The 11,965-nt window shown below is 33.0% G+C and overlaps 1 protein-coding gene across 3 annotated transcripts in view; it reads left to right on the top strand.

Moving 5' to 3' along the window:
• The first annotated feature begins 1,258 nt into the window (after nt 1-1,258).
• Nucleotides 1,259-11,965, top strand: part of LOC105230928 (chloride channel protein 2) — a 48,636-nt gene continuing 37,929 nt past the window's right edge. Inside the window, exon 1 of one of the 3 annotated variants that reach the window (XM_011211957.4) lies at nt 1,259-2,129. In XM_011211957.4, coding sequence (XP_011210259.2) covers nt 1,935-2,129 — 195 coding nt within the window. In that variant the 5' untranslated portion in view covers nt 1,259-1,934. The remainder of the gene's footprint in view (nt 2,130-11,965) is intronic. The other 2 variants (XM_011211966.4, XM_011211959.4) reach the window with 2 other exon arrangements.

Here is an 11,965-nt window from a genome sequence, read left to right as displayed (position 1 = left end):
CACACGCGCACACTTGCCTATGTCTTACAAGACTTATCAGCCAAACAAAAAGGCATTATCGCACAATCAAATGCAATTCAATCCGTCCAATAACCCAATAAACCAACAACTTAAGTACTGAACAACTCAGCGATACTGCGAGACTTCAAAACGCTTCAAAGCGACGTAAGACATACAAACAAACATCACGCAGCCGCGTGAAATGCCGAATCGCCGAGCCAAACAAACGATCAATTGACGATCACCTAGCCACAAGCATACAGACACACATGCATATATACGCCAGTGTACTCCTTTTCGTGAAGTGCCGACGCGTCGCCTTGTTATTGTTGTTGCTGTGCGCTATGTTGACAATATTCGTATAAATCTACTACTAATATTCGCCGAGTAGTAGTATCAAAGTCAAATGCGTTTAACGCGTAGTCGAAACTGATGATCCGTCAGCGAACGCGTACGCGAGTGAAATATTCCTACAGCTACGACTAAAGCTTTTACAATTTGTTGTTGCTGGTTCGTTGCTGCTGCAAAAGAATTCTTTCTTTGCTACTTCCTCTACGAGATTTGATTTATTTGTGTGTGTGTTTTTTTGTTGTAAATTTATTGTTGTTGTTGCATTTTATTTGTTGTCGGCGGATAACTTGGCAATCAACAGAATCTCCGCAGTGCAAGTCAGAGCTAAATTCGCTACTCTACGAGATTGAAGTGCTCGTCGCCGGAGTTAGGGCGAAGATTAAATGTCGTGCGCGTTGAGGCTGGAGGAAATTTGTGTGGAAAATTGTTTGTGAATGAGTTGGTGTTTAAATGGCGAGGAATGCATACGAAATTTGTGACATAAAAAACAGTTATTAAAGCAATAAAAATTATATTTCGCTTAAATAAAGGCATTAAATGTATTAAAGTGAACATTAAAGTAAACGGCACTTGATTTAGGACTTGAGATTAAGAAAATTATTTAATTAAATTAAAAAAATTGAAAAATCGAATTGAGTTAAAAACATATAACTGAATTAACTAAAGTAATTTTAAATATCGAAATGCGATAACAAAAAAACTAATTTAATTAAATGAAAGAAAAATTAAAACAAAATAATTGAGTTAAAAATAATTAAACAAAAAATTTAAAATATCGAATTTTGTTTATTAAAAGTAATTTAATTAACTAAAAAATGTAAAATATCGAATTTTGTTTATTAAAAATAATTTAATTAAATTAACGAAAAATTAAATAAACTGATTAAAAATAAACCTAATTAACTAAAAATTTTAAAGTATCGAATTTTGTTCAAAAAATAATACAATTAAATAAAAAATTTAAAACATCGAATTTTGTAAAAAAAAATAGTCAATTAACTTAAAAATTTGAAATGTGAATTTTAAAAATAATTTAAATAACTAAAGAAATTCGAATTGTATTAAAAATTGTTAATAAAAAACTACTAATAATCGGAACTACATATATAGAAACCTGCCAAAAAGTGTTACAAACATGTAAAAAATTAATATTTAAGCCAAAAACGTTATAGAATATAGAAACCGTAGATCGGTATCAAAAATAATTATATAACACAAATAAATATTAATAAAAAAATAGGAATAAATAAAAATATTATCAATTAATAAATATTTCAGCTATTAAAAATAATTTGGGTTGTGATCTTTTGTGCCTTTATATAAAAAAAAAATATATAAAACAAAGTAAATAATATAAAATAATTTTTACAATAATAATAGTAATATATGTATTTAGTAATAAGCAAATAAAATTAAAAAGATATATTAAAGCCGCTTAATAAAAAAGTAATAATTACAAGCTAACAAAGTAAATATAGCAACGCATAAACGAAAATAACAAAAAAAAATTAATTCGATTTAGTTCGTGTAAACAAGCTCATTTACGCGCTACGTTCGTATAATATTAGTGCGCGCCTGCGAAAATGAAGTTTCCCACCAATACCAACTCCGCCCAAATGGAATCTCTGCTCACCGTTCCATCACTGACACATGTCAAAGTGCATCCAATGCGCACCGCTTCTAATGCCTCGTCTATTGGGCGGCCGAATGGCAATAGTGCCGCTGGTATTGACGATCCGGATGAGGATGAGAGCGGTTTGGGCTACACGCATACTTTGGTGAGTTTAGTAACCTTAAGAAATTATTATACTACTAATGTAAATTATGATGAAATACTGTTACATTCACATTGGATAATTAGATATTTTGAAAATGAATGGTGAAAGTGTTTTTAGTGCAAATTTTTTTTTATACCCTGAACAGGTCCCGAAGTTTGTAAGACCCTTAAGGAAACGTCACAGACCCTATATATATAAATGATCAGTCACACTGCGTCGATTTAGCACTGTCCGCCCATCTGCCTGTCTGTATATACCCGAACTTGTGCCTAAGTTTTTGAGATATCGATCTGAAATTTTGTCCAAGAAGCTGCTCATTTGTCGAAACCGCTGATATCGGGCAATTGTGCCATATACTAAAAAACCTAAAGAAAACGATCAATCCCTTGCTTGAAAAACTTTCTCTTTTAACGCGGCATTTTCACGGAATTTGGCACTGATTATTTTATAAGGCAACGGTACAATCTCGAAACCAATTGTTCAGATCTAACTACTATAACATATAGCAGCCTTACAAACAGAACGTTCAAAATCAAGTTCTTGTATGGAAGTCTTTTTTAGTATATTAAGTGTTGTTTCAGGAATTCTTCCTCATCCGTGAACGACGGTCGGCTGGTAATTGTCTGAAAACCTTATTAAATTTGATTTCACTTTACTGCCGTGAGCCATATAACTACACTAACATGATACAAAAATTTCGATCGCTGGTTGTTTTTAATAGACATAGTAATCGTAGGTGATCTCTTATGTTCCTAATGGCCACTGCTTTGACAAAAAACACCCTGAAATAGACAGATAACCTAAAACTTAACTAAAATGAAGGTTCATAAGGGTGAATTCCTGGGTATTTGAAGGAATGTACTTGAATGCGGCGGGATGCTAAGGTACTACTTCAGAATTTCTGAATGTTCGAAAAAGTTACGCAATACATAAGCTCGCGCCGTCAAAATCTATATAGTATATATGAGTAAATTTTAAGTATAAAAGTTCCTATAAATACGTAAGACTCAAAGCGTATGAAATTCGCATTATTATGACCGTAGAATCGGTTATATACATACTCACGTAATTTATAGTTGTTTTTGGCACAAAAAAACTACACCTTTTTACAATTTAATAAAGTCTGGAATGTTTTGTAGACAACTACATCTGTAAATATAATTATGACATAGTCAACACAGAGCTGTCGGAAGCTAATGAGATGAGATAGTTCTAATCAACAGCTGACAAGGAATAGTTTTAGAGCAACTGTGTGAGCCACACTGATAACACAAGCAAACACATGTGTATTCATACTGATATCACTACATAAGTACATATGTACTCGTATAAATATGTAAATGCAAAAGTTGCTGTTTTTGTCTATTAAATAACAAATAGCACTGGAAGTGTAGCCTCTTTTCGTACAAATAATAATAAAAATTAAGAAGATGAAGTCAAAGTGTATTAGCAAAAACACAAAACAAAAGCAGATTAGCATTAAATGCTTATCAAAATTGCTTATTGTTTAGCCAGATCACAAGGCGAGTGCGTAAAGTCAATAAGTAAAGTGTACATTTTTGAGTTCTTTAAACTGGCACCTTATACAGATGTAAATAAGTTCTGTATAAAAACAAAAACTGTTAACTGTAAAAGCATCCTTCGCAGATTGCGATTCGTTTTTGTATTTTTATTTTTTTTTTTGTTGTTTGCATACTTTTCGATTTATGTGCTTCTTATTTATTCTGCCAATTTGTGCATTTGCGAAATTTTCAAATTTATAAAGTGTTTACACTTGCCGTTAGCATCATTTTTTTAAGTTATTTGTAGCATTCGTGGTTTTGAATACTGTTTACACAGCTTTATTTCTGAATTTACTTATGCAATTATATAATTTAACACACTCTGCAAATATTTTCTCCAAGCAAAATAATAAAAAATAATAAAAATGCAATCTCTCGTCGATTGATTTTAAAAATGTTTATAACCTGTACGGGTTGTCTCGAAACTTGTAACATACAGCAGGCAATGTTTGAGACTCTTAGAGTATATAGTACATATGTAGCCATATCTGTCTGTTTGCATATACATATCAATGAACTAGTCCCTCAGTTTTCGAGTTATTGATGTGAAAATTTTCACACGTCCTGTGGTAACCAACGATATCGTACAACTATATCATACAGCTGCCATGCATACTCATCGATCAACATTAAGTTCTCTTATGGAAATTTTTTTTAATTGACAAAAATATCTTCACTAAATTTGGCATGGATTTTCGTGCAAGACAATTCCACAATTCTCAAACCATAGCATATCGTGATCGATTAAAATCAATATAAAGATCGTCAGTGAATATCGTTTGACCTTATTAAGTAACCTTAATTTGAGGGCCATGGCTTGAAAGCACTAACAAAACACATTCCGTTGGCTGCAAACCGTTGTCCGGTTAGTTTTTGGACTTATTATGTATAGTTGTTATGAGAACTGCATGTGAAGACTATTTTAGCTTCGGTGACGCTGAATTTAATGTTTTTTTTTTTTCTTTTTTTTTTTAATTTTGAACATTTGGCGCCCTTAGATCGTATTTCTAATTAGGGTTCACATCGTTTCGCTAGCACCCAGCAGAATATTGGATTTTATCAATATGCTGGGGCTAGGTCTATTCCTCGTTTATCAATCAATCAAACTAATCTTATCATATATGGGTTATATTCTAATGGATTATTAATCTTATGCTGTGGGTCATTTAGAGAATTTGAAGAAGACATTTAAACAGCATTGATTTGAAATAGCTTAGTAAGTACTTAAGTGGTTATGTAGAGTGAATATACGATGCATCTATATCTTTAGGAAGCCCATTGCGAAATCACTGGAACTAAAACCACTTATCATATCCCCTCTGAACACCTGTGGTCTGATAGAAGTTCATCAATTCGCTAAATTTCATATGTGCGACTTTCGAGATATCGTCAAGAAATCTGCGACCGATAGTTGCTAGCCTTGCATCCACATTGAGTATGTTCCATAATCTCTTCTGCTTCCACCTCTTAACAGCTTCTGCAGTAAAATTGTATGGTATCTCCAGTCTATTGGCGTATTTCCCAATGAGACAGTGACCGGTTAGCGTTCTTATGATATTTGTTTTGAAATTCAGCGGTATTAAATTCCAATAAAAATATGGTAGCTCGTATTTGAATAATTATCATCGGACAGTCACGTGAGTGTATACACATAAAGAAACAGGTTTTGCACATTGTTTATTTTGACATGACAAAGTTTCACTTTCTTCATTTTTTCTGCATATTTGTAAAAGATACATATATGTATATGTATATATTAAAATGCACAGTCATTCACAGGGAATCCCCCAATAGTCATATGATTAACCAACTACAACGGTAACTACGAATAAGCTTAAAAAAAATACATTTTTCGAAAATTTAACAAATGCTCTTTTTTTAATTTGGTGAATAATAAATTAATAACAACAAAATTACTCGTATATTACAACAAATTTGTGCTATTATTCTTCAGCTGCTTTTGTTTGTCACCGATCACGTCAATGCGCTGCGTTATTTTGTGAATAAGCTCGAAAACGTAAATTATTGTATGCATGTGTGTGTGGGTGGAAGTGTAAATATATTTAATGTGTACCATTGACAACGGAAGTCCCCGCTCATTATACCGGTTCATTGTTCGGATATGTATTTCTCACATTGTCATATTTTGAGTGTATTTATTGTTGTTGTTCGTGTTAGACATTGTCGTAAGCACAAAAAAAAACAGTTTACATCTGTTATTATTGAGTGTGTTGTTGTATTATTAATCTTTACATTTTTTCATTGGTGCGCAGTCGCTATTCAAATGCCAGAATGAGACTCAAAGGCAGACACGACTATAATTAAGATAATGATTTATAGAGCGCTGAGAAATCGGTGTGGGCTTATAATTGCATTATGGCATCATCAAGTCATCAAATTTAGTAATCAAAATAGTAACAATTATCGTTCTTTAAATTATCGATTACACAATGCAACAACTGTGTTTTGGAATCGGCCATCGTTCAGCATCCTCACATTCACGAAATTACTCAGAGAATGCTCGGCAAGACGTTCATCATTCATAAGCTGATTACAACAATACCAAAATGCTCTGCTGCATCGTTTCCATCGCTGTTTTTCCAATAGGTTGATTGAACTTTGCATTTGAGCGGCTCTAAGGCGACTAAGATTGCGACAATGGCGTCGTTGTCCGAATATGTTTTTACCAAAATGAAAGTCGCTTAATTTATCAATTACCGCTTGCATTTATTATCAATTAATGAGCTTGCAAGCCGCTGTCTTGAAGTAAATTAATTATTTACACGTCTGCTGCTGTCCATATGTACATACTAAGTGGGGCCTGTGGGTTTATGGATTGTGGTGCACAACATCTGAGTTGACTAATTTCTTTTTTTCTCTACATTTGATTGGTCCTTCTCCACCTGATCTCTCCAACGGCATGGAGGTCTTCGTCTTCCTCTGTTTCCACCAGCGGGTACTGAATCGAAAATCTTCAAAGCTTCTGTGTTCTCTTCCATCTTAATTCGCTGAACTATGTCAATGTCGTCGTATATCTTGTACAGCTCATCGTTCCATCCACTGTGATATTAACCGTGGCCGATGCGCAAAGGACCACAAATCTTCCGCAGAACCTTTCTATCGAAAACTCGTAACGCCGACTCTTCAGATATTGTCATCGTCCAGGCCTCTGCAAAATATAGCAGGATGAGAATAATGTGTAACTTATAGAGTTTGATTTTTATTCGTCGAGAAAGGACTTTACTTCTCAATTGCCTACTCAGTCTTAAGTAGCAGCTGTTGACAAGAGTTGGTTATTCTGCGTTGGTTTTCGAGGCTGACATTGTTGTTGCTTTTTCCAAGATAGACGAGATTATCTACGACTTCGAAATAATGAGCGTCAACAGTGATGTAGGAACCACGTCGAGAGTGCAATGACTGTTTCTTTGATGACAAGAGGTCGCTCGCTCGACGCAGTTGTTTCGTTTTCATTGGTGGCGTTTTTTACGTGGCGGGTCCCAAACCCAGCGCCCAATCCTATGGAAGGATGGTTCGCCTTCTCACTTTAGCTCGTCTTCAAACGGATGTGCTTTGGCTACCCAGAGCATACTTGGTCTAAGGCCGGAAGTCGTGAGCTGCTTGAGCCATAACAAACTCGCTTCTGGTCACTCCCAAGTGAATGGGAATGGCACTCAGAGAACTTTCCTGAAAAACTTGAACGTGAACTTCTACACATGACTCTATCCTCCTTAATAAATAAATACTCCAACTTAATTTACTTGAACTCAGCACCGGCAGTCATTATAAAATATACAAGTACTCAAAATACTCGAATAAAAGCACTAAAATTTTGCAAACATAATTCAGATGATGGATTGACTTCAATATTTTTCGGCTATAAATCATGTGTTAAAAGTAAAATTATTTGTTAGTGTTTTATTGTATTTCTTCCTGCGCACTTGTGCGATTGAATAGCGAGCCATAGCCATTTAATGACTGCTGCGAAGGGCGATGCCAGCCGTATTACTTTTTAATACGAAAAAAAAAAAAAAAATTGTGTTGCTAAGTAGTCATAAAATAACAATACTAACAGGTAGCCAGCGCTAATAAACACTTTTAATTGCTTATTTGAACAAATTGGCTTTTTTAATTGCGCATAAGTACATATGTATAAACAGCAATAATTAATTTTTGGCATTTTCGAAAAAAACTTAACAAATTAATGTGATAAAAAATTGACTGAAAATTAATATTTTAATCACATGACAAATGCAAAAGCCCTCATGCAGTAATACGAATTACTTGCAAAACAAAATATTGTATTTTAATTAACAGACAGTGTGCGCGAAAAGTGCAGATATGACTATATATGTATATTACCCAAAACATTTGATTGATTAATATTTATGAAAATATGTATATGATTAAACGCTTGTGTATATTGCTTTAGTATGTGATATGTACAATTGTACTCCAAAAGATAGGCGCTTCATTCGTATGGACAGCTATTTACATACTCTCGTATGGGCGTATGTGTGTATGTATATGTGTGTATCATCCGTCAATTGTCCGCCGTTAGCTAGCGTTTGACATCCGTTTATCATAAAACCTTGCCATATTTTCGCAAACGCACTCAGGTGCTAGGCAAATATACGTTTGTGTTCTAAGCACTCGTAATCGGTAGGCAACGCTTGAGTAGACACCGGCAGAGCAACTCCTGAAAATAATTATCGCAAATAACTAATAATTAAAATCAAAATTTTACAACATCTGCCTTACTTATAGTGATTCATTGCATTAGCCAATTATATGCAAATATGTGTGGTGAAAATTATAAAAAATTAAGTTTATCTAGATTTCGATAATTTCTGTGAAGTGCTAAGTAAGCGAAAACAAATCACTCATACGCCATGGCGTAGCAAAATGATGGATATATGGTATGCGTATTTATATGAAATATAGATATGAAATTAAAATTAGTGTTGTGGAGAAAAATTTTCAAGCATTATGTAAGTGGAATTACAAAAAAAAATAACAAATTAAAACAAATATAATTATTTGATGAGGGTTTTTTTTCTTATCCAAAAGGTGATAGTTCTGTGTCAAGTGTGTTAGTAACAAATAACAAAAGTTAGTGGAATCAGGCGAATACGGTGATTGCGGCACGATATTGATTGAAAATTTGTGTGACAGCGCATCCTAGTTGACAGTTTGGCCAGTCGAAAGAAATTTGGACTTCAGCATATCTCGATAATCGAAAAAATCTGCCAATATAACCTTGGTTTTTGGCCTGCTTTGACGTCTTTTATCGGCTTCGGCTCTCCTTTGCTACGATACTCGGCCGATTAATCGCCTTTTTCGGATCGTAAGCATAGATCCAAGACTCATCGTCAGTATTAATACGTAGGAAAGCATTGTTTCAAGATCGTTAACCCAACGCTGTTTTTTGAAAAAAAGAGTGATTTTGGAACCATTCATACTTACACTTTTCTTAGGTCCAAATGATCTATCAAAATGGTCCTTCCGATAATCCAACGATGGCAGTAAGATCTCTGATTTAATAGCATTTCTTTATTGAATAATTCCACTAATCGTAAAAATCACCGAATGCACTTTATGTTCTTCAGAACGACAAGGGTATACTACATAAATACTAATTATTTTGATGTGACATTTGGCACAGATGTCACGGACAGTGATACCAACTTAGAAAAATCTCGGCGAATGAGTTTTCGCGCGAAATTTAAATTAAAAAGTCTTACTACTTTTTGCCCATGGTACATAGTATGGCAACTTTAAAAAAAATATTTGAATTTATTCTGAAGGAAAGGTATCTTTATAAAATTTTTTGCAGATTATTACACAGTCGAAAGATATCAAAGATTTTCTAAAATAAACTTTCCAATAAAAATGTCAACTACGTCATTGTGATCGTAGAAGTTGTTAAAGTCACACAAAAGCATATCAAGTCTTGTAATATTTCAGTAGTATTGACAAATGTTCGGCTACCCTTTATTTTAGAGCATATTTGAATTGATTTTATTGTACATATATATATATATATATATACAAATATATACAAATGTATGTATGCATAGGTTTTTCGAGAAATAAATATATAACTCTAAATATTGTGTCATATGTATAAATACCTTCTTGAAAAAAGGCGGGTCGACGAAAAGATATTCTATAAAATACTAGAGTTCGGTTTTCTAGTTTGCTATGCTTTCGACATGCTTTTCGTAAAAGTTTTTTAAAAGCAATAATATGTCTTTAAATAAATATGAGCATAAAATATAGAGCGATTATTTAAGTTTTCTCGAAAAAATTGTCAAACAGTTGAAATATATTTTAGTATATTTTTTTTATTTATAACAATCTTATGCTGAATTGAAGTTTGCCAGCACGAATATAGTATTTGGAACTTGTCTATACAAAAATCACCAATATTAAAATAACATATTTGCCATCGCTCCTACCACAAAATTTTTTAGATATAATACTATTGATATTTTTATTTATTATTATTATTTCTGTCTCTGAATTTGCATTTATCTTATTATTCATATTCATTAATGAGGTGATTTTTTGCTATAAATAGCGGATTAGAAGTCATGTGACCACGCTTTTGTATTTTTTTGCACGTTTTCTTTTCTCACATATACCGTATTAATTACAGTTATATTTACTTAATTAATGTTTGTTTGCCTGTGTCAAAATAAACTCGTGATTTGTCTACAAACGCTTATTAATAATAATATGAATATGCAAATAGTTTTTTTGGTTTCACAATTGAGTAAATAACTTATCTCAAATTGAGTATAATTTCATTGTTTATTTGAAAAAAAATATTATATTATGTAACTCACATTTCGCACAAAATATTAATTGTAATTGATAATGTGTGTTTTTCAAGGTATAACCGCGACTCAGGGAAGCGAAATAAAGCAGATAACGGAAATATTTATCTTTTTGTTGTTGCAATAGATCTTGTGCTAAGGTCAGTTCATCTGAGATCTGTTTTGTTATGCGCTCCACTATACGAGTATGCGAAGAATTACATTATATAGTATATTGGTTGACTTTAGCGTCTCCGGCTCTTAGGCGCAGACTCTCGGGGCTTAAAACCGTTTATAATTGCGAAGAAAAAATCGGAAAAAGTATGTGATTGAGAGCAGCACACTACCTTGCTTAATTAAATATGTATGTGCATTTTTATAAATTTTTTTTTCATCAAAATGCCGTTCTGCCTCTTTGTATTATATTTTGTCACAGTTTCGTTATTCCTGTATTTTATGTGACGTAATTGTTTAAAATTTACTTTTTGTATCGCCTTCGTTAAAAAAATTATTTGCTTGTAAATAAATGATTTCAATTTATACACGCATAATTACAGTTAACCGAAAAAGGTCGTCAGTATATGTCTGTCTGGCCGCTCCTTATTATAATGTGAAAACTCGTTTTGGCATGAATTGAAAGTTTTGCCTTTATATTGACCAACTTTCAACAGAAAAGTATATAATTTACATAAGTACATACATATGTAGTAGTTACAGAGTTGCAATTTTTGAGGACGCATATTTATTTTCGATATAACTTTTTAAGATCAAGAAAAAACGTTGACATCGAAGTTGTAATACCCTTCACAAACCACAAAGGCTTTCACATAAAAACTTGATTTTGACTTTAAGGAGTCGCATAGGTTTAGGGTTTCAAAAAATCGATTTTTTAATTGTCTTATTAAACTCTACATTCTAGTAATAGTTTCGGAGATAAGTCCTGCTTGAAATACATACTTGGTGCGATCATTAAGTAACAGAGTTGATGCTGTGACCCATTTTTCTAAACGGTTTAATATATATATTTTTCTTACTTTTTGCCACAATTTCTTTATCTAAACTTTGCATTTCTGGCAGCGCTTTAATGACCAGCACCGTTATATGAGCAAGTGACTGAGGTTACGCTAACCACAAGACGGAGAAACCAACTTTCTGTTATCAACATCACTTCGCTCCCAGTCTATTAAATTTGTATGCTTTTAGCTAATCTATGGCACGGCGATTTCATCGCGATTTCGCTGCGATTTGCTAATCTTATCTAAATATAGCACTGTGGTTTGCATTTATGACGAAGTCATAAATTATTCCTTTCACTTGTACTTAACGGCATTGCGCTTTTACGAAATTCCTGACACTACGTCATACAACGGTAAATAATCTAATCCAAATGAGTGTTTTAACCCAGCAGTAAACACGCACCTATTTCAAAACTAAATTGTACTAACTGAAAAGTTTA

Source organism: Bactrocera dorsalis, chromosome 2 (assembly GCF_023373825.1).
Source record: "Bactrocera dorsalis isolate Fly_Bdor chromosome 2, ASM2337382v1, whole genome shotgun sequence".
Lineage (NCBI taxonomy): Eukaryota > Metazoa > Arthropoda > Insecta > Diptera > Tephritidae > Bactrocera > Bactrocera dorsalis.
The sequence above is the reverse complement of the archived record's forward strand: the minus strand, read 5'-3'. Positions and strand labels throughout refer to the sequence as shown.